Source organism: Perca flavescens, chromosome 11 (assembly GCF_004354835.1).
Source record: "Perca flavescens isolate YP-PL-M2 chromosome 11, PFLA_1.0, whole genome shotgun sequence".
Lineage (NCBI taxonomy): Eukaryota > Metazoa > Chordata > Actinopteri > Perciformes > Percidae > Perca > Perca flavescens.
The window spans coordinates 34666223-34693096 of NC_041341.1; the positions used below are offsets into that span (position 1 = coordinate 34666223).

General features: G+C 42.4%; 2 protein-coding genes across 2 annotated transcripts; both read left to right on the forward strand.

The window, feature by feature from the left end:
• Window positions 1–3383: 3383 nt before the first annotated feature.
• LOC114564643 (fibroblast growth factor 4A-like) lies at window positions 3384–7586 on the forward strand. The gene is made up of 4 exons (XM_028592104.1): window positions 3384–3619; window positions 5568–5696; window positions 6283–6386; window positions 6562–7586. Exons 1-4 carry the CDS (start codon window positions 3442–3444, stop codon window positions 6742–6744), a joined length of 594 nt encoding a protein of 197 aa, XP_028447905.1. The 5' UTR covers window positions 3384–3441; the 3' UTR covers window positions 6745–7586.
• A 1374-nt stretch (window positions 7587–8960) lies between these two features.
• On the forward strand, window positions 8961–26222 carry tmprss3a (transmembrane serine protease 3a). The gene is made up of 14 exons (XM_028590491.1): window positions 8961–8985; window positions 9177–9223; window positions 10783–10956; window positions 12584–12818; window positions 13459–13572; window positions 15583–15699; window positions 18107–18230; window positions 19615–19734; window positions 20448–20494; window positions 21908–22073; window positions 22469–22638; window positions 24071–24166; window positions 24296–24438; window positions 25838–26222. Exons 1-14 carry the CDS (start codon window positions 8961–8963, stop codon window positions 26045–26047), a joined length of 1788 nt encoding a protein of 595 aa, XP_028446292.1. The 3' UTR covers window positions 26048–26222.
• The last annotated feature ends 652 nt before the right edge of the window (window positions 26223–26874 follow it).

Below are 26874 nucleotides of genomic sequence, written 5' to 3' on the forward strand. Positions count from 1 at the left end.
GGAGGAACGGTGAGCTCTCTCTCCTCAGCCCCAACTGACTCAGCCGACTTTACACAGCTCCCTCTGGAGACACACAATACTTTATACAACTGATCTTACATATGCAAGCGTGCTCCCCAAACACCTTTTTAGTTCATTTATTTGTCACATTATATAAAATACAATTTCAGTGAAATGTAATCCTGTCAGTTCCTTTTAAACAGTGTCTTTCAAAGTCTTTTAGTCATTTAGGATCCTAGTGAGCTGAGGGAAGAAGCTCCTACTAAACCTCTTGGTGCTGGCCTGGTGTATCCAGTACCAGGAAGAAAAAGGCTGTTACCCAGGTGGTTTGGATCTTTTTTTCTTGCAGCGCCTGGTGTACATATCCTTTAGGTGTCTACACACCAACCAGACTTCTCGACATTTTAAGCGAGAAATAGGCCGTGCAGTTGCTGAATCGGTTTTCATTTAAGCTCAACAAAGGTCAGAGTAAAAGATTTTCATCAGATTTTGAGAGACTGTAGTCACGCTCATTCCGCTTCCCATTTCCGGGGGAGTCCCGACTGAACATGTCAGGTCGGCCAAAATGAATGCCCCCCAGACTGACGACGGCATGGGACACACCGAACAGATTCGCGTCACTGACCTCGCCAGACTGTCTAACGGCCGATAATCAGTTAGGTGTGTCAGCGCCATTAGGCAGGGCCTTGTGGTCCTGTTTGGTGCTGATCCATACCAGGCAGACCGGCAGTGATGTTCTCTGTCAGGACGCTCTGGATGCTGCAGGAGTAGAAATCCCTTAGTGTTCAAAGGGAAGCTGTCCACCCTCTGTCCCTTCACCAACCCACTCTAAACTAAATCCAAAATCGCCCTGTTGGTCTTGGTTGTCTTCCAGTTTAGCTTTTCGGGACCTTGAAGAAGGTCTCCAGCACACTGTCGAAGTGAAGACTTAAACTTCCCTGCAGTAGTACACATGAATAAATAAATAAACAGTGTTACTTACGTACGGGCTCTCACAGGGCTGTGGTCGGCGACAGCAGCCAGTAAAAAGTGCACATACTGACATTCACTGGAGCAGGAGGATTCCATTTCTGTTGGCATCGAAGAGCCAAAGCGCCAGCAGTCCGTGTTTGCTCTCGGCAGCTCAGGTTCTGGAGGCTCTGCCTCTTTGGCTGAATATCTGAGTCAGTCCAAACACTGTCAAACTAATGTCGTCCATAACATCCTCTGCTGAGGGAAACGGTCTCTTCTTTAGCAAAAGAAAAGAGAAAGGGAAGTTTGGGAATGGCATTGCACCCCCCCAGCTACCAAAGCTAAACTATTCAAGATTCAGAATCCTTTATTAATGCATCAATGGGGAAATTCACGCTGATGCAGCAGCGAGGGATAGGGAAAAGTACAAGACACTCTAAAGATAAACAATAAATATAAGTAAAGAGAAGAAATAGTCACATTATTGTGTGTGTGTGTGTGTGTGTGTGTGTGTGTGTTCTACTCTGAGCAGTGCTGATTAGCCCTCTCTAGTTCTTCTTGCACCAATCAGGTCACCGGTGGCCGGAAGTAGAGCAGATTTTGCAGCTGATCTCCAGAGACACAGAGGACACTGGATAGAACTGCAGGCTTCTTCACACCATATCCCTAACCCAGATAGATAGAGAAATGGTTGAAAATTGTCCCTTTAACCTTTGCTTCTTCGATGTGTGTTTTTTAACACTTTAAAACTATGCTAACTTTAAAATAAATACTACATTACCTGTGGCCACTGTTTAGCAAAAGTTACCTTATCTGGCTTTAAGGACTCTGCATCGCTGCCCACAGATCCCATTTGTTCATCAGTTTAAATAGACCTGAATGATGTGAAACAAAATACCAATTCAGTGTATGTATTAGGTTAGAATTCTTGTTGTCTGTCCGTGTCGGCTTAAAAATTGAGACTGAAAGGTCAATCAAAAGCTGCACAACAGATAAGTAAACCAGACTGATCTCATGAAGTGGCGTATGTATGACACGCAGATTCGTATGCCATTATTGCCGTGTTATAAAGACGCATACTTGTTTTTTAGCGTGTTGATCAACACCGTTTGGCTTCCATTGACTTACATTACCTTGCATTGGAGTGTAATTTACGCCGTAGCGAGTAGTATGAAAGGTCAAAAATCCGCATAAGGAGGCTGACCGGGGTGGAGGATGGGTCAGATACAGGACTTTCACCCAGGAGACCGGGGATCGTGTCCCGCGTGTGACCATGTGTGACTTTTCCTAAACTCAACCGTCGCTTTCTTCTTTTCCTAAACCCAACCGTCGCTTTCTTCTTTTCCTAAACCCAACCGTAGCTTTCTTCTTTTCCTAAACCCAACTGTAGCTTTCTTCTCACGATAACACGTTCTTCTTGCGATAACACGCTATCTGTACGCTTTTTCAGCTATCCGCTTGTATGTCTACGCTGTATAGAGCGGGCATACACATACACGCCACTTGGCTTAAGAAAGTTGGCATGTATATTTACGCAAAGTCATGATGCCATGTTGACTAAACAGACCTTTGCTTGTAACCTACAGTACACAGGTTTACTCTGATGCATACTATGAATTTACACCATAAACACATTATATAGAGGTATGTGGCCCTCTCCTGTTTCAACATGACAATGCTCCTGTGCACAAAGCCAGCCCTATATCTATATATATATATATATATATATATAAAAATGGTGTTCCCAGTTTGGTGTGGAAGACTGGCCTGCCCAGAGTCCTGACCTCAACCCCATCCAATATCTTTAGGTTGAACTGGAAGATCTCTGAACTTGTATTTGTGTGTGTATCATGTGTGTTCTCCTGCTCCCGCTATCAGCTCAGCTCACTCTCCAATCACATCTCCAATGATACTGAACAGACAGTTTGCATGTCTCTCAGCCGTCAGAGGCCTGATTGGGCGACATGAAAACATATTCATGTGTGCAGGCCACACCCAAACAGTAAAGTGCCAAAGTTTACATCACTGTACTTTACCCCTTTAAGTGGTTAAAGTGAAACTATAAACTGGATCAGTTCCGACAGGCTGACACTGAAGAAGTTTTTGTTTGTCGGTGTACAACGAGCTGCTTTCTGCAGCTGCTTCAAAGAACATCACGTTCAGGCTGTTGTTGGTAGGATTGCTGATATGTCCCTGATAATGGTGGTGTACGGTTGAGTATCTCATGGTGTCACTGTCAGTCAGTGCTTCAGTGTAGAAAGAGGCGTTGGAAGAGATAAAAGCAGAAAGTATGTGTAGAGGGGATGAGCGGAGACGGCAGTGGAGCTCAAGTGTTTTCAGAGTTCAACAGAAGAAGAAGAGCAAGAGGAGGCCTAACCTGGGCCCGCTGGACAGACAAAGTCACTGGACCCAGGACCGTGGCGCCCTTCGTTATTGGACATGACTGTTTGTTTGTGAGACACCATCGCTTAGTCCGCTGGCAGGTGTTTGATGGGTTTCAACATGAATGTTTCCTTGCTGCTGCTGCTGCTGCCTGGCTTCCAGCTGCTCCTGATGTTCAGCGTGGGAGCAAAGAGACAAGAACCAGTGGTTTCCCCCGAGGACCAGGGCACTCTCCTCCGAGACCTCTGGAAGCTGCACATGAGGGACACCCTGCTGAAAGGAAAAGGTAAGCGAACATCTGGGGAAACTCTTGTACTTTACTTTTACTTTGCTTTCAGAATGGAAACCATCATTTAATAGAAGTTGTCTTAAATTTACCTTAAAGGTCCAATGTGTAGGAATTTCTCCCATCTAGCGTTGAGATCATATATATATATCTATCTATCTCGCAATCAACTCTCTCGCGCCACGCAGTTCAGAGTACGTATACCTACGATACCCATTAGCAGCATTAGCAGCACCAGCAGCACCTGTGAGTTTATCATGTGACAGCGAAAACGTGAAAGGCGGAGCAGTATGTCCTGTATGTCCCTTACCGGCTAACATATTTCAAGATGGAGCATGAATATGGAGCGTCTACCTCAGTTCATGCAAATGCAAAATTTCAAGCCAATAGGAATACTTGGAATTGATGGTGGAGGTAAATATTCATGAAAAAGGACAAGTTGGTGAACGGGCAACACAGATTTTGATAATGAACAACTAAACACGTCACACACTGGACCTTTTTAAGGTATTTACCCCAGGTGTTTCTTCTCTTTGAATCAACTTACCAAATGTCATGTCAGGAAAATCACAGGTGTAAATAATAACATTAATTGTGGCTGCATTCCATCTAGGTATGTGAGCTCCAGCTCTGCTATTGGCCTTTTCACATGAGGCGTTTTCTCATGGCCTTATATCTTTGCTTTTCCGGCTAATAACAAGTCAAAGTGTCTGCTTGTGTACCAAAGCACAAGGATTCAGTGGAAATGATGCAAGACGATACATGTAATTTTGTCACATCACATCTCGGGCTGTTCTGAACCATTCGTACATTTAGCTACGACAAGTTAAGCACTGTAATTTGTATGTATTCCACATTTATTTCTGTATCCACCACATTGTCTGCTGCTGTATAAGACTGCTGTGCTCTGCTTAGGGGGGAGGTCGGGGAGGATGGGTTGGTCATGGAACACTGGGCTTGGAAGTGGGGGAGCAGAGTTTGTTTCCCAGGGAAACCTGAAGACTAGTACTACTTAAGGGGGCCGATGTTTTCATACAAACCACAATCTTATTTCTAATTTTAGTCGTTTCGGTGCCTTAACTGTCGTAGTCACAGGATAGTCGCATTTTGTCGGCTAAATTTAACTGCAACGGCCTCTAATGACCAGCACCTCAGGGTGACCGCTACCCTGCTGACAGTCACCTTTTCTCGGCTAAATGTTACTGTGAAGGCCGCTAAACTTACTTCATGTGACTGGCCGGCGGTCACCATAATTTCTTCGGATATATCGTAGGGTATATTGTGTGTAGGTCTATTTCTGGTGTTGTCTCCGAGCAATAAACCTGCACCTACACGGGCGTGTCCAGGGAGAGGCCTGGGTTGGCATGGGCCCCTTAGATCTGATTGGCCCACCCAGGGGCTTCATTATTATTTATTTGAATTTTGTTATTAAGAACCTAAAAAATAAAGTATGGAAGCTTTATATTATGTTTGCATGGTGCCACTGTTGTGTTATGTTCGGTAGGTCTGTTTATTTTAAATTACAAATTCAAACACCGAAATTAAATAAACTTCTAATCCTGTAATGTTAACATTAAGAGACCTGTGGAACCAACATCAGTCATCAATATGTAGAATGTAGACTTCAGCTGGACTTCAGATTCTCCACCACCAGTATGAACAAGAGGAGTGGTTACAATAATTAGACATCTGAGTGTTGTTCAAAGATGGATTTGAAGCAGCACTTTTGCGCAGTTGATGAGAATTCCCTCAGAATACGTTTTTGCACACACTGAAAGATGCTTCCAACATATTTTCTGTATTTATTACATAACAAATACACACTCTTTGTTAAAAGAGAATCTATCTATTTTTGTTTGTTTTTTCTTCTGGATGAAATTATCCAGTAAGATAATAGTTATCGAAGTGTCATCTTTTACAAACAACCTATCATCTCTTTCTAATGCAGGTTTGAGTCCTCATCCAATGAGAGAAGGGGTCAAACAGCTGCTGCTCTACTGCCGGGTTGGGATTGGCTACCATCTCCAAATTCTGCCCAGTGGCTCTATAGGGGGCGTCCACAAACCCACTGAGCATTGTGAGTTCAGTATGACCCCCCCAAAACCATTTTTTTTAATGCTTTTTAAACCTGAATTGTTGTCATTCTGTATATTTATTGGTTTGCAATCTTTTTTCACTTGAGATATGGACAATATTTTAGACTCAGTTTTAATGTAAAAACTCTTGTGATACACCCCAAGAATGCATCCAAGTCTTTAAAGGGATACGCCACCGATTGTTGACATAGGGCTTATCACGGTCTCCCCTGGCTGTAGATAGGAGGGCCAACGCATTTTTTGTCTCAGTGCAAGTAATTAGGTTGTTTTTTTGTCTTTTGTTGGCTCACTTTTACTCACAACATGCTAACCGGCAACATAGGATTCCATTCACTACGCTAAGCTAACTAGCGGCGGTGCTACCGGTGTTGCACCGGACTAAAACAATGCATGCACAAAAAATGTGTTGGCCCACCTATCTACAGCTAGGGGAGACCCCACCTATCTACAGCTAGGGGAGACCCCACCTATCTACAGCTAGGGGAGACCGTGATAAGCCCTATTTCAACAAACGGTGGTGTATCCCTTTAAGCATTGTTTTACCCTGTATTTCTCCATCTCCTCGAGGTTGGCTCAAGGTGTTTGCTATGAAACATGGAGTGGTGGGAATCAGAGGAGTCAAGAGTGGCTTGTACCTCTGTATGAGTGGAGAAGGACTGACATATGGAGCGGTATGTAGCCCACTGCACAGCTCACACGGCTACATACATTCAAACCTAGGTCAAGCGGTGTTAAATAATAATGCATTTGTGATCGAATTTCCTTACTACTGTATGTACAGGGCTGTATAATGGAACCAAAACACAATCCGATAATATGAAATGTCTTCCTGACTGTCTTTTCCAGGAGCATTTTTCTGACGATTGCCTGTTAAAGGAGAACTTGGAGGAGAATCACTACACCACCTACTCCTCACTGTCTCACCCAGGCATCTATCTGGCTCTTTCCCAGAAGGGAGAGCTCAGAAAGGGCAGCAGTGTGGGCCGCCACCAGTCCTGCACCCACTTTCTACCTCGGAGGACACCATGATCGGGGGCCACTATCAACCAGCTACTCCAGAATTGGGAATTAAGAATATGTGGTTGCTTGCGTTGCATCTCCAGCTTGTGAGAAAAGCAACAGACTAGACTGCAACATGAAAAAAAACTACAACTGGAACCACATCCAAGAGACACAATTGGTGGGATTCTTTGGAGCGTTACTTACTGTAAGTAAGGACAACGAACTATACGCTCAAATGCTTTGTCACGCTCAGCCAATCAACCTGCAACTACTTAACTGGCTCAAAAGACCTGAAACAGTCTGAGGACCAATCAACAAATAATGGCTGCTTGGAAAAGATACAATAATAAATAATTATATATGCATTAGCATATGTAATTATTATTTACCAGTGAACGGGAGCTGGCTGTTTGGACAAAATGTTGTTCAAACAACATACAGGATTGTTCTTCTGATATTTTCAAAATTGCACATGCATGGTTAATAACTAAAGGCATTCAAACTAGCATAATTGTGTCAGTCCTTTAAGCTTCACTGCTCAATATTTTTATAACAGCAATGGATAAAATGACTGTTTCAGCTGCAGTGACGAACACACAGATATTGATCACCAACCCTGCATTTCCCCTCCTCTATACAGAGCTTTTTAGCCATTTTAAAGCAATTTTTTGGGGTTTCCAATCAGAAAACTCTGCTCTCATAAGCGGTGTTTCCTCTGTACTCTACCTTCTCAGCAGCAAACTGCAGACAGACACAGTTTAGTCTGGATCAACAGAAGTACGACTAGCTGGTGAGTATAGCGAAGCATGTAGCAGCTAATAAGACAGATGTTTCCCTTAGGAGTTGGTGAAGACCAAAACAGAGCCAAAAGAGAGTGAATGTTGGACTTAAGGCCGTTTTATGCTTCTGCGTCGAATCGATGGCATACCCCCGTAGGCCCCTCTGCGTCTACGCAGGACCCTACGCTGTAGCCTGACGTGCACCTCTCGAAAAATGTAACTACACATCGCAGCGACGTACTTCGCTCGGCCGTGGCTTGGTAGCGTTGCATTTCCCCCGACTCATTCCCTGGTTCTCCTTCTCCATAAACAACATGAGATCAAGGAGAGGGTGAACTTCTCCTGGTACAGACACTTTGTTTCTCTCACTAGGACTCTAGAGTCGCTACTCGCTCCAAAGCTAATCACCGTCACTCTCTCACTTATCCCTCTCTCTAACACACTCCCCACACACACACACACACACACATGCCGGCTCGACGCACACACCAACGCACAAGCATAAACTTCAATCCACTTACGTAGGCTACGAGAGCTCTGCGTGGAGCCTTCGCAGAACCATGAAGCGGCCTTCACATTCACCAGGTGGACAGTGAATTCTGTGAACCTGTCCACTAAATGTGAAAAGTTATGTTCCAAATAAGTGAAACGCTGTTCACACACACAGATGTTTGTAGTGATAATTAGAATTGAAAGTATTGATGGATGACCACATTGATTAGACTCTTATCTTTGTGCTTTGATCGTATTGCAAAAGAAAAAATTCCCTTTTAACAATGTAAAAACTTCAGAAAAGATACATTTTTATTTTGTACCTTGTTGATCTTATTTATGTTGTTCATGTAGCTTTATTTATTGCCATTCAGAATCAATTGCAATGTTAATTAAAATATATATATATTTTATAATCATATTGTGTTGAAGTAGTCTGTTGGATTGGATTTTTAGATATACAAACTTTCCACAAATTCAGAGGGAATGGGGGAGGGATTGAGAGATTGACGTTAAGCTTCATGTGAGTACAATACAAGGTTATTATAGTTTACTAAAACTAGACTAAAACCTAAGACTAGGTGTAAAAAAAAAAAATTCTAGTTAACCGAAACAAAACTCTTGGCAGAAAGCAGCTGGACAGTGAAGCCAGTGGACGGAGTCCAGGCAGTGACCAGCAGCTTTTCCTCCTCCCTCCTGCCTCCCCCCACAGACTCCCAGGACAATTTAGGGTCACACGAGTATGTAATCCAACCCACAGAGTGGGAGGTGTAGGGCCACCCGATCCCCACTCCGAGTGGCAGCACTCACCTGCTCAGGTGTCTCTTTGTACCAAAGTGTAGGCACGGCAGGAGGGCAGCCATTAAGACAGAGAGCTGGGGAAAGAAAAAGGTAGAAAAGAGATAAAAAGGAGAGGGATATTGGTAGGACATGGTCTTAGACAAAGCAAAGTTGATTGTGGACAATGGCACGATGACGAAAAGCTTCGTGAAGATCAGTACGTAGGACATAACTTGGTCAAAACCAGGAATAGAACTCAACAAGGCTTTTTCTTGAGGATTCCTGGTTGTTGTTTTTTTCCCTTTTCCTCATCATCTCTTCTTCTTCCCTTACTTCCATTCTCTTTGTCTTTCCTCTATTCATGTCATCTCCATCCATCCCATTGTTTCTCATCCCATTTTTTTGCAGATCCTGCTGCCAACGCTGCTGCTGCTGACACATCAACTCCCCCAACAGTAAGTGGACAAAATATAGTCAATGAAATGAATGCTGGAACAATTAGTTGATTAACAGGAAATTCTTTGTTTAACATAATTTCAAATTGACTGAATATTTTGGGGTTTTGAGCGGTTGGTTAGAAAAAAACAAGACATTTGAGAACATCTCCTTGAGAAAATTTGTATGTGCACTTTCCTTTATTTTTCTGCCATTTCATAGAATTAATTATTAATTAATTAATCAAAACATTGGTCAGAATAATCCTATAAAAGGTAATGATTAGTTACAAAATCAAACAATGATAGATGGACCCAAGATTGCGAATATATAGTCTGTTGCTATAATACATACACAAATCAAGGTTTGCCCACCTAAATCATGCTAATCACTTGGTCATTAGTTGTCTTATGGAGCTTTTTCACAGCAGACATTTTCTCTGCTGTATGACTGTTTTGCAAAGTGGCATGTAATCAATGAAAAAGGATGCTGTGTGGCAGAAAACCTGTATTATGGTTACTGAGTATAATTCTTTGACAGTGTATAATTTATAATTTCTCTCAAGCATATCATCAGGTGTATCCCATGTTTTGACAGAAGTTAGAGTAACTAGTAGCCACTAGTCATGTTTCCCTGTAATTGTCAAGCAAATTTTAAGCAAACTTTTAAAATGTTGCAAAAAAAGAAGGGAAAATTCAAATTAGAAGTGTTTCTATCAACTGTTTTAGAGCGAATAAACTAGACCACGTAAAGCGTAGTTTCATCACAAGTTGACGTCAGGCATGGTTGTAGATGGCAAACTGGCTTGCTAAATCAAAGAGTTTAGAAGCTCAGTTCTTTGGCTAAATGGTGGGAGGTAGCATTGTACAAGTTGGACACCTGTGCAGAATACAGGGTTTTGGCAGAGACATTTGGTGTCAGTGAGACAAACATTCACCGCTGTGTATACGCGGTGTGCAGGGCCATACGATTCAAGCTGTTGAACCAATTTGTCAATATACCCGACGTGACTGAGGAATAGTCGTTTTTAGACATTTTAATGCCAAAATATTACATATTGTAGAAAGAATTTATCAAAATACCATTATGAATAAAAATCTTGTTTGGTACCACAACTAGCAGTATCAAATCAGATTAAATTTCCTTCAGGATAATAAAGTTAAAGGTGAAGCACAACAAATACATCCCAATATGGGGAGCTACAACCTTTGCAGGCATAGAGTCTCATGATTTAGGATACAAAAACATGTCAAATCATGCAGTCTGATATTGTAGCTTGCACTGTCAACAATTCTCTTAACAACCAGAACACAGCAGTAACCATGCTGAATCTTTTAACGCCTTCCTTATCACTGGGTTAAACCCTATGGTTAAACCAAGACACTACAGTACTTAGGCTGGAAGTACAAATTACAAAAATACAAACAGTAAAACGTTTGATCCCAAATACATCTTCAAATGTTGGATAAAGTCTTAATACTTGTGTCTCTGCTATCACAATTTGCTCACTCGATTCCTTTTATTAAATAAATCCTCAGCTGTCATACGGATCATTTCTTTTTCTATTGCCCCCATTTAGGAACTTAAGGCAGAGGCACCAGAGCAGCCGGACACCTCCAGGATAGAGGTGGTTTCAGTGACAGAGGAAGACCTCCCAACTGTTGAGATCCCCAACACACTGAACGTCAGCTCCCTGGGCACCTTAGCTACTTACCCCCAATTGGAAAACGAATCTGCAGTACTTGGGCTGGAAGTACAAATTGACCTAACAGTAAAACGTTTAATCCCAAATACATCTTCGAAATGTTGGATAAAGTCTTAAAGGTCCCATGGCATGAAAATGTCACTTTATGAGTTTTTTTAACATTAATATGCGTTCCCCCAGCCTGCCTATTGTCCCCCAGTGGCTAGAAATGGCGATAGGTGTAAACCGAGCCCTGGGTATCCTGCTCTGTTTTTGAGAAAATGAACGCTCAGATGGACCAATCAGGAATCTTCTCCTTATGAGGTCATAAGGAGCAAGGTTACCTCCCCTTTCTCTGCTTTGCCTGCCCAGAGAATTTGGCCCACCCATGAGAGAGAGAGAGACATCATGGCTTTCAAACGAGCAAAGTGGCAGTAGGTCAAGGCCACACCCCCACCCTCCACCTTGCCCCCCCACCCCGTCTCTCCTCCTCAAAAGCTACAGACACAGAAATGGCACATACTAAGGAAAGCTCACTGTGGGACTGGCTCTAGTGGCTGGAAATCTGCACCAAGGCTGAATTTCAGGAAAGAGACTTCAGATACAGTATTAGGGGACCACTAAGGTCTATATAAAAGAGACTTCAGATACAGTATTAGGGGACCACTAAGGTCTATATAAAAGAGACTTCAGATACAGTATTAGGGGACCACTAAGGTCTATATAAAAGAGACTTCAGATACAGTATTAGGGGACCACTAAGGTCTATCTAAAAGAGACTTCAGATACGGTATTAGGGGACCACTAAGGTCTATATAAAAGAGACTTCAGATACAGTATTAGGGGACCACTAAGGTCTATATAAAAGAGACTTCAGATACAGTATTAGGGGACCACTAAGGTCTATATAAAAGAGACTTCAGATACAGTATTAGGGGACCACTAAGGTCTATCTAAAAGAGACTTCAGATACGGTATTAGGGGACCACTAAGGTCTATATAAAAGAGACTTCAGATACAGTATTAGGGGACCACTAAGGTCTATATAAAAGAGACTTCAGATACAGTATTAGGGGACCACTAAGGTCTATCTAAAAGAGACTTCAGATACGGTATTATTAGGGGACCACTAAGGTCTATATAAAAGAGACTTCAGATACAGTATTAGGGGACCACTAAGGTCTATATAAAAGAGACTTCAGATACAGTATTAGAGGACCACTAAGGTCTATATAAAAGAGACTTCAGATACAGTATTAGAGGACCACTAAGCTCTATATAAAAGAGACTTCAGATACAGTATTAGGGGACCACTGAGGTCTATATAAAAGAGACTTCAGATACAGTATTAGGGGACCACTAAGGTCTATATAAAAGAGACTTCAGATACAGTATTAGGGGACCACTAAGGTCTATATAAAAGAGACTTCAGATACAGTATTAGAGGACCACTAAGGCCTATATAAAAGAGACTTCAGATACAGTATTAGAGGACCACTAAGGTCTATATAAAAGAGACTTCAGATACAGTATTAGAGGACCACTAAGGCCTATATAAAAGCATCCAAAGAGCGCCATGTCATGGGACCTTTAATACTTGTGTCTCTGCTTTCACAATTTGCTCACTAGATTCCTTTTATTGAATAAATCCTCAGCTGTCATACGGATCATTTCTTTTTCTATTGTCCCCATTTAGGAACTTAAGGCAGAGGCACCTGAGCAGCCGGACACCTCCAGGATAGAGGTGGTTTCAGTGACAGAGGAAGACCTCCCCATTGTTGAGACCCCCAACACACTGAACGTCAGCTCCCTGGGCACCTTTGCTACTTACCCCCAATTGGAAAACGAATCTGCCAAACCCGAAGAGCCCCGACCTCTGGCTTCACCCAGCCAGACCATGCCAATCACCAAGGTGCAGCCATTTATGAATGGTGAGACCTTGTGATGTTCTTAAAGCTACAACATACAACAATGGATGTGGACATTACTGCACACAGGTAGTGTTACAGTGGGATCTGCTTGAAATGTAAGATGATGTGTGCTGCCAGAAATACTTACTTGAGCACCAAATGTGGATTAATCCGCAGATGAAAATAGTCACCAAAAAATCTACTATTTCCTCATGTTTGAGTAACGTTTTTTAAAAACTACAGTGACCAGCCGTTTGAGGAAATTCCTGAGCCTTTTTAGAAAATGAAAACATCTAAAGTATTTGTGACTTGTCTTTAAGGATTTCCGTTATCAGTAGGATGAATGGATTTGGAGTGCCACAGACCGAGTAGGGACCAAGAGGTTACCCTATCACTCTAGTTTTGACCAAAGAAACATGAGTGATTATTGGTGTTGTCCATTGTTTTCGTGGCGGGAATTGTGTTTCATAAGCTTTCCAATGCTGTAGCTGTACAATTCCCAAGAGAACACCACATTTCATAGATTGTATTCATAAATTATAGAAATCACATATCTAGCTTTTTTCTGAAGAAATCTACTCTTGATGTTTGAACTGCTGGCAGCTCATATTGTATGCTATTTAAACAGTGTAGATGTTCATAAACTATTTTTCCTCAATAGAGGATGACTTGGAGAACAGCTGGAAGAACAGAGTGCTGGCCCACCGCTTGGAGCTGCTGATCGCTTTGTGCCTCATCGTGGTGGTCACTCTCATCCTCGGCATCGGCCTCGGAGGTGAGGAGCTCAGTGCTGTGTGGACTTTGTCCATTTTGGCTATAATGGAGCCACTGTAGCATGGACTGCCTTTGCACCATCAATATTTGATGTGGTCCTTACCTGTTATACAATATAGGCCCCTCCCACACAGTGCAGTCAGAATGCACGAGGGCACTGACACATTGTCTTCCACTTCCAGCCCTAATGTGATTGTCAGTTAAGTCATTGTCAGAAGAAGAAAGACACCATGTGGTGTCACATTCTTTGAAGTCCGTAACTGTTTGATGTCTCAGCAGACATTTTATATTGTTTTCTTCTCTGCCGGACCTGTACTACCACCATCCTCTCATCTATGAAGTTGGATCCCTGTCACATATTGAGAGATCAATTTAAAAGGTTGAAAGTACATTTTAAAAGTGAAAATATGGTTTCAAAACTGAAGAATAGGATTCAAACATTGGATATTAAGCTTTGAAAGTCAAAGAGTGATATTCACCGAGGTGAAATGAATAGAGGAATTAATTTTTTCCCCCTGATCTGATTGGTCTGCCCTGCAGCATAGGTCACCTTGGTGATCAAACTCGGGTGAAGTAGAGGATGGATATCAGACCTGAGCGCTTGTTGCCCCGTGTGATGCTGATGTCTCATCTGTTGACATTTCTAAACGCCTTCCTACAGTTGCTTAATAAAAGCTTTCCACACAAACACACGTCAGGCTCGGACAGAAATATCTTAATGCCTGTCGGGTTCGGGTCAGGTTTGGGCTCGGACAGAAAAATGCGTCCCGAGCCAGCTTTGTGATACCAGAAAACCTTAAAGCCAAAGATAGCTGGCTGGCCCACTCATCTCACTTTGTAATACTGGGACCTGGAGAGGTTGACTTTATTTTCTTCTATCTATAAATTGCAGGAACGTCTTTCTGTGTGTGTGGGTGTGGGTGTGGGTGTGGGTGTGTGTGTGTGTGTGTGTGTGTGTGTTTGTGTGTTATGCGCATATCTCTTGAACCGTTAGTCCGATGGATTTCAAACTTGACAGGTGTCTTGCTACGGGCACGCGTAAGTACAGTGCCAAGTTTGATGTTGCTTGGCTTAGAAATGCAAAAGATATCGTTAAATATAAATCGGTAAAAGAAGCACACATCGGCTTTTGCCGCTGGCCACTCCCCCTCTCGCCCTGAGGACCAGAGACAGAGAGCAGCGCAGTGGAGCGGAGCTTTGGCAGCTGAAATGTGACATACACCTCAGACCCGCAAAAATTTGCAAAGTAGCACTACTTTCTGTCTTTTAATTTGAATAAACAAACGACGATTCCCGAATTTAAGGACGTTTCGGAATCCCACACATGCAAAGCACAACCACAGACAACAAGTGCAGACAGAGCGTGATGCAGGCTATCTAGCCAGGGTCGGGTATTGCTGTGGCCAGGCAATCAGCCGTTCCAAACAGGCACATTTTCAACGGGCACTGTTCTAGTTTAATTAAAATACAGGATGCTAAGCAGAGGCGTAGCACAACATTCTGGGCCCTGTAAAAAGGCATTCTCTATGGGACCCTCATTACCTCCACAGATATTCTTTCTATCATCTTTTTGTATAGTCCCCATTCCACCCCCAGTACAACAACCCTGATGGGAAGTCCCAGTGTAAATCTTGATGCTACTGCTGGATAGAGCCAAAGTAAAAACCTGTGTAGACTCTACAGCACAATAAATACTATTGTGGACCCATTACCCTGAAAAACTTCATAGCAATTTGTAAAATTGCCGCATGACTCTATGGATGGCAATGTTGGTCTGTATGCCGGTCCGCCAATTTGATCCACACTGAGATATATCGGATATATTGCCATGAAATTCGGTGCAGATATGAGTTGTGCTAATTAATGTTAGCAAACTGAAACTCCAGTGATTTTGTGTGTGTGTGTGTGTGTGTGTGTGTGTGTGTGTGTGTGTGTGTGTGTGTGTGTGTGTGTGTGTGTGTGTGTGTGTGTGTGTGTGTGTGTGTGTGTGTGTGTGTGTGTGTTTCTACAGTGGGTTTAAGCTGTGCGGGTCAGTTTCGTTGTGGCTCATCACCTAAATGCATCAGGCCCTCGTCTCAGTGTGACGGAGAGGTGCACTGTGACAACGGAGAGGATGAGCTAGGCTGTGGTGAGACACACACACACACACACACACACACACACACACACACATAAACACACACGTACATAGTAATAGATCAGTCAGTCAGCTAAAGGGCCAATCGTATATCAGAATACAAAGAATGATAAAAATGTATCTAAAATAGTATCTTTAACTGATGACATAATACAAGTGACATTTTATTCATGTGTTCCATACTGGATAAAAGGATATTGGCCCCTGTACCAATACGATAACACTCTGTCTGGTATTAAAAATCTGATATCTATGTGATGATTGATTTTCTTTTGTAGAATTTATACACCAATTTGTAGTGTACAGTTTTAGTTTTAGTTTAAAATAAAAAAAGCAACATTGTCACAAACATGGAATGTAATTAGGTACCAATGGATAAATGGTAAATATATATATATATCCAAAAGTTTGGACACACCTTCTCATTCAAATGCATTTCCTTTTATTTTCATGACTATTTACATTGTAGATTCTCACTGAAGGCATCAAAACTATGAATGAACACATATGGAATTATGTACTTAACAAAAAAGTGTGAAATAACTGAAAACATGTCTTATATTTTAGATTCTTCAAAGTAGTCACCCTTTGCTTTTTTATTAATAAGGGAAAAACTTCCACTAATTAACCCTGACAAGGCACACCTGTGAAGGTAAAACCATTTCAGGTGACTACCTCATGAAGCTCATTGAGAGAACACCAAGGGTTTGCAGAGTTATCAAAAAAAGCAAAGGGTGGCTACTTTGAGGAATCTAAAATATAAGACATGTTTTCAGTTATTTCACACTTTTTTGTTAAGTACATAATTCCATATGTGTTCATTCATAGTTTTAATGCCTTCAGTGAGAATCTACAATGTAAATAGTCATGAAAATTAAGGAACACATTGAATGAGAAGGTGTGTCCAAACTTTTGGCCTGTACTATATATATATATATATATATATATATATATATATATATATATATATATTTCTTTTTAATTAGTAGTGCCATGTCTGCTTGTAAAAGTTACTAAATGCTTTTTTTGCTTTCGGTTTTTAAAGCTTGAATAAATTTCTTTTTTTCATCTACATTGAACTGAAAAACACAACGCTCAAAAAAGATGAAACAAATGCAAACATCCGAAAGTACCTGCTCAAAATGTAAAAGGAAACAGCGCCACTAACTGAACCACAACCACTACAGGTGAAACTAAATCAAACCTGTCATGAACGTGTCATAATCATTATGAACAAGTCATAAATGTTTATGACATAACGCTTCTGTCAGTAAGTGTCATTCGGTTTTTGTCATAACAAGTTATGGTAGGGTTAGAGTTGAGGTTCATGTGTCATGACTGTGTCATGTGTTCATGACAGTGTCATGTCACTCTTATGTAGATACCTTCAAGTAAAGTGCTACCACATTTTCTGTTGGTTAGGTTTGATTTAGTTTCACCTGTAGTGGTTGCGGTTCAGTTAGTGGCTCTGTTCCCTTTTCCATTTTGAGCAGGTACTTTTGGATGTTTGCCTTTGTTTCATCTTTTTAAGTACAGTGTTAGTGAGAATGTAGTGGAACATTGGCCGGCTAACGTTAGCTTTCTTCATGCTTCACCTACGACCTACGGAGGTAAACTCCCACTGTCGCTCACTGAATGTTATGAAAAGATGAATGAGCATTTGTTTGTTTGTTTGCCAAACTTTTCGGGGGATTTAATGTTACGTAATAATTTATGTCCCACTGGCTGCCACTACGTTAATTATTAACTGGCCAACTAATTATTGGCTGCAAACCGGTTACAGGTTTATTGTTGATCATTTAACGATACAGTTTTATTTACATTACCCTGGCTTTGAGAGTCTGGGGGATGTGTTTCTAGGCTGTCATTAGTTTTTTACTAGCCTGGATGCCAGCCGAAATTAGCCCCGCCCACAAAATTTCGAGGTCGGGAAGTTCACATTCTGAATAGAATCTGAGTAGGACCACGTCAGGCTAGTTTTTTACCTTTCTGGCCACCTCTGTCTATATAGTCTATATTGACGACGGGTCATTTACGGGATTGTTCCGCCGAGAATCCTCCGAGCTAGAACCGACAATCAAATCATATTTATCTTTTTATTGAATAAAAGTCTCATCACACACTTGACAGCCATTTTGATTCCAGAGCTCACATCTTTACGTGCACATGTTCCTTCCCGAGGCTATTCTGCAGAGGCACCGTACCTGTGTCCGGCGCTTAGCGCTGCCCAAGATGATTGTGATTGGTTTAAAGAAATGCCAATAAACCAGAGCACGTTTTTTCTCCCATCCTGGAATGTGGTGTGGACTATCCAGACCTTCTTAGTAGCGCTGTGGAGGAAGGTCTGGCAATGCAAGACTACTATAACTCTTTGTCTGTCTGTCTGTCTGTCTGTCAGTGCGTCTGAGTGGGAGGAGCTCGGTCCTGCAGGTCCAGAGAGGGGGGGTATGGAGGACGGTGTGCTCAGAGGGCTGGAACAACTGGCTGGGGCTCTCTGCCTGCAAGCAACTGGGATACTCCAGGTTTGGCTGCAGCTCAAATCCCTTGTTGTCTGTTCCCTTGTTGTCTTGACACTTTCTCAGCTCTATGTGCATGATATGGTGTGATGGGAGATTCAATTCAATTCAATTTTATTTATAGTGTCAAATTACAACAGAAGTAATCTTAGGACACTTTACAGATAACTAAGAGCTGGTCCCAGGCAAACCTGGGCCAGTTCTAACAATAAACTTTATCACAGAGGAGTTTTAAGTTTACTCTTAAATGTGGTGACGGTGTCTACCTCCAGAACCCAGACTGGGAGATATTTCCACAGGAGAGGAGCCTGATAGCTGAAGGCTCTGGCTCCCATTCTACTTTTAGAGACTCTAGGAACCACAAGTAACTCTGCATTCTGGGAGCACAGTGATCTAGTGGGACAATCACATTTGTGTCCATGTCCCCCTTTTTGTTCAACTTGTCTTGATCTGGATTGTCCTGCACCGTTCAGATTGCTGTATGATGGTTCAACACATCTGTCCAAAGTAAAAAATATTTGAACAATAATAAGATTTATCCCCAAATTTTGTAGAGACAGTCTTGGTCCCGATGAGTTGCGCAACTCAAAGACACCTTTCTGTGTGAACAAAGTCTTATTAGACAGCAAATAGAAAACCTTCTGTCATCATAAGAGGAATTGGAAGATTTAAATGAACTGCAATGGAAATCAACCAACTCGCCGTTGTGGACAGGTTATAATTGAATAAAAAAAAACTGGGTCAGATACTTTTTAGCACCTAAATATTACGGAGGGAGACAAACAGCATGCTGAAGAGGCCGTGGGACAGACAGAGCAAATTTATTTTCATGTATTTTTGGGAATGCGCTGGGATACATCAGTATTGGACGACAGTTAGAGACACTATGGAAAAAGTTTAGGGAGTTGAGATTGGCTTTTGCTTTCAGATTCTGTATTTGGGTAGAAAGCCAGGTAGCTAATAGGCTCTCCTAAACTGTACATATTCAAGATAATGCTCTTTTTGCTCTACAACTCAAGATGGACATATTTGATAAATGTAAAGAACTTTACATGGAGACTAGCTGCTGATTTGGTGTTTTTATATATATATATATATATATATATATATATATATATATATATATTTTTTTTTTTTTGGGGGGACATTTTAGGCCTTTATTTTGACAGGGCAGCTAATGACATGAAAGGGGAGAGAGAGGGGGAACGACCACATGTTGGAGTCAAATTCGTGAATCGTTGTATGGGTGCACACTTTACCAACTGGGGTACCCGGGCACCCTCGTTTTTTTATATTTTACCATATCAGTCTCATCGTTATCAGGTTAAAATGTTAGAAACCACCTCATCGTCAGCGGTACATTGTGTCTGTGTTGCTGTGTGTCTGTCAGGTATGCGGAATCATTCTTCGTCTCTCTGACCTCCGTTGAGCAGGACCTTCAGGCCAACCTGGTGTCCATCAACCTGAACCAGGCACAGGTCATTAAGCTCCAGAACGCCACAGCCTTCAGGTAGAAAGCACATCCCCATTTGAATGAATGGAAAAGTATGCATAACTAACTGACTGACTAACTGGCAGCGTATAAATAATCTAAAGCAACTCTATTAGAACTGGATGTGTGTGTGTTGCTTGTCTTCATCTACTTTGAGATCAAGAGGTAGAAGGACACCTAATCCAGCTCAATCTGCAAATTACAAACCACCATATTTTTCTAAACTTAACTGTTTTGTCGCGATCAAGGCATTTGTCGATCAGAAAGATGTTTTTTCCATCCTTCCTACGGGATTCGGCAACGTCACATACTCCGTTGCTCTGATTGGGTTGTAGGTCTATCCAACTGAGTGCAGAGACATTTTCTTTTCTGGTTCGGTTGAAACACGCCCCATAATCACAGCCCAATGGAGCAGTATCCGACTCATATAGACCTTTTTCACAGAAGACATGTTGACATGTCATAGTAGGAAAAGCACAGGTGTATTCAAACCCATTACTGATGGCTGCATTCCACCAGAACCTTCCAAAGTACAGAACACGAGTAAATGTCCTTAGCTACTTTACTTTCCACCTTGCTCTCAAATATTGTCAGTATATTTAATAAGTGTAACTGTTTGAGCCAATCTATGAACTATTGTTCTACATTGTTTCCTGATCTGTAAAATCACTACTTCTCCATGTTTGCTGAGTTTCTCTGTGATATGACGTCCACCTCCTGTGTCACCACAGTAAGACTGAGTGCAGCTCAGGGAAGGTGACCACTCTGAAATGTCTGGGTGAGAACACACGCTGCAGACTGAGTGATCTTTGTTTTAAGTCATGAGTTTGTTTTTTCCGATGAGGATTTAAGATGGAGTCAAGGGGAGCACACGTGCTCTTGCATGTGCGTATGATCTTGCATGGCATGCAAATGTGTATGTTTCACCTGTGTGTGTGTGTGTGTGTGTGTGTGTGTGTGTGTGTGTGTGTGTGTGTGTGTGTGTGTGTGTTATAGGATATGTAGACATGTGCTTTGTTACTTTTAAGACTAGTAGTCTGTGTTTAAAAATTATCCCAATAAAAATGACAAACATATTTTATGATGTTTATATGTACTGTAAGACTTAGCTAAGAAGCAAACAGCAACGGTTCAATGTAGATACATAACTGATGTGGGACCAGTGTGTGTGCATGAGTGTGTGGCTTGCATGTGCTATGGTTTAACTAGTATGGATTTGTGAAGGTTGATAGTGATACTTTCGGGTCAAAACTTTAACTCATAGTCAATACTTCTGATCAGTATTTATTTTTAAGCTTTAAAGAGGCATTCCACCAATTTTTACATATAAAAATTAGAAGACTTGTCATAAGATGTGCTGGCCTGTATCATTTCCAGGAAATAACCCTGATGATGTCATTAAAATAACCCTGATTGTGTCATCAGCACTGCTTTTGATCATTGTTTTTGTCTCTTTTGACTACCCAAATGTTATGGAAGTGCAATACTAGATCACTGCAGCACCCCAATAGATTAACCCTTTTCATAGAAACAAATTGAAATTGAAATTGATTGACCTGAAATTTCAATTGTTTTTCTATGTCACGTTCCCCTTGGTCAGGCTGGTAAAAGCCTCTGGACATACAATGAGTCAGTGTAACGCTGCACTGACACCGAGTCTTTCTATAGCAGCTCTCTAAAGGCAACAATTCAGTGGTAGAAGAAACTCAAGGACACATGACAGTGTACTGTAGTAATATTTAATAAAGGCCAGTATCAGCCCACCAGCACATGGTGTTAATCCAGTGCATGTGAATAAATTTGCTAGGGCTGCAACTGTTTTTTTCATTGTCGATTAATCTGTCGATTTTTTTCTCGATTAGTCGATGGATCTATGTTAGAAAATGGCGGAAAGATGTCAATCCCAAGATGACATCCTCAAATGTCTTATTTTGTCCACAGCTCAGATATTCAGTTTATTGTCACAGAGGAGAGAAGAAACTAGAAATATATTCATATTTAACAAGCTGACATCAAAGACGTTTGACTTTTTTTTCATAAGCAATCACCCCAACCGATTAATGGATTATCAAAATAGAAGGCGATTAATTTAATTGTTGATAACTAATTGGTTAATCTTTGCAGCTCTATTTGCATCCATGCCTTAGAGGTGCACGAGCTGACCTTTGACCCTCCGTGCATCTGTCCTCAGAGTGCGGCTCCAGGCCCCAGTACCACACTCGTATCGTTGGAGGAAACATCTCCAAGCCGGGTCAGTTCCCCTGGCAGGTCAGCCTCCGTTTCAACAGCGAGCACCTGTGCGGAGGCTCCATCATAACGTCACACTGGGTCCTCACTGCTGCACACTGTGTGTATGGGTGAGTCACACACGGAAACTCAAAGGCAGGCTGATGAGGCCAGAAACTCGACGGGTGTACAAGGGAAGTCGTGCTGGGCAGGGCTACAGGGACACATAAGGTACATACAGCACAAGCACAGAAAACTCAAATCCAATGAGTGAAAGAAGGAACATGAAACAAAATCCTCTAGAAACTAAGAGTAAATGAAACTAAAGAAATACTGTCACATGGTCAAAAAGTCTGAGGCCTCTGGTTCAGATAACTGGTAGCAGATAACTGTGACACATAGTTGAAGCACTTTAGGACGAGAGCCATGAAAATGCTGGAAGAAAGCCACACTGTAGCTTGAAGGATTCCCTCCCATATACCGACATGAATATTGTCTCACTGTATCTTCTGGTGTCTGCTGTCAGGTTTGCATTCCCCTCCATGTGGGCGGTGCTGGTGGGGCTGACGGAGCAGCCGGTCCACGGGGCTCAGTCTATGGCCGTGGAGCAGATCGTATACCACGTTCGCTACCGGCCCAACAGACTGGACTACGACATCGCACTGATGAAACTGGCCACGCCGCTTGCTTTCAATGGTATCGGTGTTATCCAAGACCTTGCAGAGTCCTCGCTCTCTTTCTCCATAACATCCTTCTCTGTGTTCGTATATTCATAACTACTATTGCATCTCAGTAGTTTCAACATCAGACTCAGAAGAGACCAAAAGGTTGCGTTAAAGTGCCCATATTATGCTCATTTTCAGGTTCATAATTGTATTTAGAAGTTGAACCAGAATAGGTTTACATGGTTTAATTTTCAAAAAACACCATATTTTTGTTGTACTGCACATTGCTGCAGCTCCTCTTTTCACCCTGTGTGTTGAGGTCTCTGTTTTAACTACTGAGTGAGGCATCGCACTTCTATCCCATCTTTGTTGGGAGGTGCACATGCTCAGTAGCTAGGTAAGGATCACATCACCTAGCTGTTTCTCTAACTTCAGTCAGTACAAGGCAGGATTAGCCGGGAGACTTCTTCTAAACGAGAGCACACTTCCAACTTTGCGTGGAATACCTGCAGAACAGGGACATGGAAGTAGTTCTTTTGGAGATTATGGTGAACTAGTGCGTGTTGTAGCAGTGTTTTGCCATTGAGAACGAGCTAGCATGCTACGGTTAGCCACCTCGTCTCGGCTAGTAGAAAGCTGTGCAGATTTTGAACAGCTCACCCAGAGACTGAAGGCAGGACACATTCAGAAACCGTATCTCACTCAAAACAGCATGGATGTTTTTTTATCCAAGTTTGTATGCGTGTGGAAGCACCAGAGACTCAAAATAACACCCCAAATCCCAGGAAAAAGGTGATTTTTTTCATAATATGGGCACTTTAAGTCCTGGGTTAAAAACAGCCTGGGTGACCTGTCTTTCCGAACTGACCCTTTAAAACAGTGGTTCCCAAACTTTTTGGTCTGAGGCCCCCCCTCTGGGTGTCCTCCCCCAGGGTTATTTTGAGCATCAACGTTTTCATTTCCTGTATTCGGATAACTTTTATTCACCAATTTACAGTGGAAATCCCTTTATTTAGCCTACGCGAAGAAGAAAAACACAGATGACAATTTAAAATATAATGGAAAGTATGTCGTTGCGTGTCATTGGGCATTTTTAAGTGGGTATATAGAAATCCAGGAGCTTTCTTAGTGGGTATATTACGTATACCTGCTTATCACATAGACTACACCACTGCTTTTTTTTTATCACTCCATAAATCCGAAAATACTGTCCACAGCCATACAAGAAAGAAAGCATACATGTTATGTTACTTTATGTGAAAGTTCTCTCATTTATTGAACCCAGTTTCATTTCACTCCACACTGCAGCAGCCAGACCCCACCTGAAAGGTGGATTTGGGTGTATTACACAATAGCTGCATGATTGATTGATGTTATTTTTGGTGGAAAATGCACACACATTGTTGTGTACGGTCTTGTCTGACACTCTGGGTGATGTAGTTCATCTAAATATTCCTCTTTAGGCTTCGTCGAGCCCATCTGCCTGCCAAACTATGGGGAGGAGTTTGAGGAGGGCACCGTGTGCTGGATCTCTGGATGGGGAGCAACTGAGGATGAAGGTGAGTCTAAACATGGAAACCACATTATTTCTGCTCTATTATTTCACCCATGGCAACATGCTAAATTGTGTGTAATGTAATAATGACCTCTCTGACACATACGTGCTTATATCGACGTGCGTTTTCCAGGAGAGACCAGTGTGGTTCTGCGCTCGGCCAGGGTGCCGCTCATCTCCACTAAGACCTGCAACCAGCCAGACGTTTACCAGGGCTTCATCTCCTCCTGGATGATCTGCGCAGGATACCTGGAGGGAGGAACTGACTCCTGTCAGGTGCAGATGGGTTTCTTTAAGCATTAAACACCAAGATTTACTGGCAGGAATCATGACGCCAAGCACCGATTGGAACTCTGGAAGTTGCAAAGCTCCCACCTAGCTGATGGCATCTTTATGAGAGTTTTTTACTTTGCAACTAATAAAAGAACTATAACTACTGAAGGATTAGGGCCACATGTGAAACATTTTCACATTGGCCCTAATCCTCTTCCGTACTAAACAATCCCTTTATATTTTGATATGGGTGAATATAACGGGAATCATTTGGCGGACGTTCATTTTCAGAAGTGGAACTCAGGATATTCGAAGACAATGCAATGCCCAAGTTTATTTAATTTTTTTTACATCAGTAACATTTGTATACACAAGAATAAAATGTGCTCATGATTTGAATATGATCAGTTCAGACACACTATGGGCCCTATTTCAACGATCTGAGCGCACGGCGCGTAGCGCCTGGGGCAGGTGCGTTTAGGGCGTGTCCAAATCCACTTTTGCTAGTTTGATGGCAGAAAAAAGGGTCTGTGCGCCGGGCGTATGGTTCTAAAGGGTTGTACTTAGTGTCTTTATTAATTGATAGGTGTGTTTTGGGCGTAACATGCAATAAACCAATCAGTGTCCTCTCCCATTCCCTTTAAAAGCTGTGCATAAGCCTAGGCACACTTTACTAATGCTCTGTTAAAATAACAATGAAATGCTGCGTTATTGACTTTAGACCAGGTTTTTGTTGGTCAATGGCGCGATCACTTCCTGCTACCTCAAGATAGCAATACTCCCAGAATGCACCTGAACACACCTCCCTGTAAGACCAGCCATGGGCCACAGATGGGCGCAGGTGCATTTGCTATTTAAGCGACGTGGACGCTGGACGGGAAACTGACAACTGGGTCGGTCTAAACTAGCAAAGACACTTGCGTCGGGCGCTGCGCCGCGCCGGGTGCAGGATAGGGCCCTGTGGGTCAACTAATCCAGCTGCATATGTGAATATACCTGATATCTATAGGGACCATAAATCACAGGCCTCTGTCCTTAAAATGTTCTTCAAGGTCAGCTATTCTGCAACTCCACTAAAAGTGCCGATCAGAGACAACAACCTGCAGCAATTTGGAGTTCAGTGTCTTGCCCAATGACACCTTGAAATAGTAGACCGACTGCAGGGGGCCAGGGATCGAACCACCGACCTTCTGTTTGGTAGACGACCCAAATAAAATAGCAGATTTTGAAATACCCCCCCTAAAATTCACACGAGTCTTGTTATGACAACATTAGATGTAATGATTGACTCTGTCCTTTGCCTGCATGTCATCTGTTTATGAGTCTGGGAAGCATTGGTGATTGGGTTAGTGAGACTGTTTTGTGTGTGTGTGTGTGTGTGTGTGTGTGTGTGTTCCCTCAGGGGGACAGTGGAGGTCCTCTGGCCTATGAGGACTCGTCTGCATGGAAGCTGGTGGGTGCGACCAGCTGGGGGAACGGCTGTGCTTTGAGGAACAAGCCGGGCGTTTACACTCGCATTACACAGGCGCTCAGCTGGATCCGCCAACAGATGGAGGTCAGTAACAAGTTTCAGGACCAGACCCTACAAAGGTTTGGCCTTTGGAGAACCTAAGACTGGTACTGAACCAGGTTCACCATATGGTCAGCATGTTTCTGCAGGACACACACAATTGAGTTTAAGGATCAGTAAATACAGATATATATTTAGACAAAGGAAGGCTGCATTTGTAAGAGCACAAGGGGCGTTGGACTGGGGGGGGAAAAGGGGACTGAGTACCCAGGGCCCTCATGTGAGGAGGGCCCAAAAAGATGCTAGAATGAATAGCTGTGGATGCGGGGAGGGGCCCATAGAGAATGCCTTTCTACAGGGCTCAGAATGTTGTGCTACGGCCCTGAAAAGCACAGATGTAAATAAAAATGAATTTTGGCTGAATTCCACTTAGCTTTCAGGGTCCTGGGGCTGGTTTCACAGTTGTTTATCTTACTTACATCACCCTGTAGTGTTAGGCTGGTTTTAATTTTGCTCTTAGATTAGTCTTAAACCAATAAGAGCGTCACAGCAATACTTTACCAGCAGGCTAACTCTGAACTAAGACCCATGGTTCCATGGGAACAAACAGCGAGACCTGATGACAAGTTAAGTGTGCTGTAAGTCTGTGCTACCAACATTGCCATCTTGAGTTCAGCTTGCTTCATGTTCTTCTACTTCTACTTCTGCCTCTGTCTGTTCTTTCGTGATGAAGGATGAAATCGCCTGTGTGCCCTCATGTGCTTCTTCTGCGCAATGGTGCCACTGTGGTTTAATGTGCTGGGTGATGTCATTTCCCCCGCCGTGTGCTACATTTAAATCAATGCGACATACCTTACAAAAAGCGTGGAGGTTGTGGATATGACTAGGTAAGATGCGTGTCAATTGTTGCGCCCAACACTGTTGAAATT

Excerpts from the sequence above, each read along its gene's own strand:
- LOC114564643 (XM_028592104.1), top strand. The coding sequence starts at position 3,442 with ATGGGTTTCAACATGAATGTTTCCTTGCTGCTGCTGCTGCTGCCTGGC. Across the intron at positions 3,620-5,567 it reads CACCCTGCTGAAAGGAAAAG|GTTTGAGTCCTCATCCAATG; the intron begins GTAAGCGAACAT and ends TTTCTAATGCAG. Across the intron at positions 6,387-6,561 it reads AAGGACTGACATATGGAGCG|GAGCATTTTTCTGACGATTG; the intron begins GTATGTAGCCCA and ends TGTCTTTTCCAG.
- tmprss3a (XM_028590491.1), top strand. The coding sequence starts at position 8,961 with ATGACGAAAAGCTTCGTGAAGATCA. Across the intron at positions 9,224-10,782 it reads ACACATCAACTCCCCCAACA|GAACTTAAGGCAGAGGCACC; the intron begins GTAAGTGGACAA and ends GCCCCCATTTAG. Across the intron at positions 20,495-21,907 it reads GACCACTCTGAAATGTCTGG|AGTGCGGCTCCAGGCCCCAG; the intron begins GTGAGAACACAC and ends ATCTGTCCTCAG.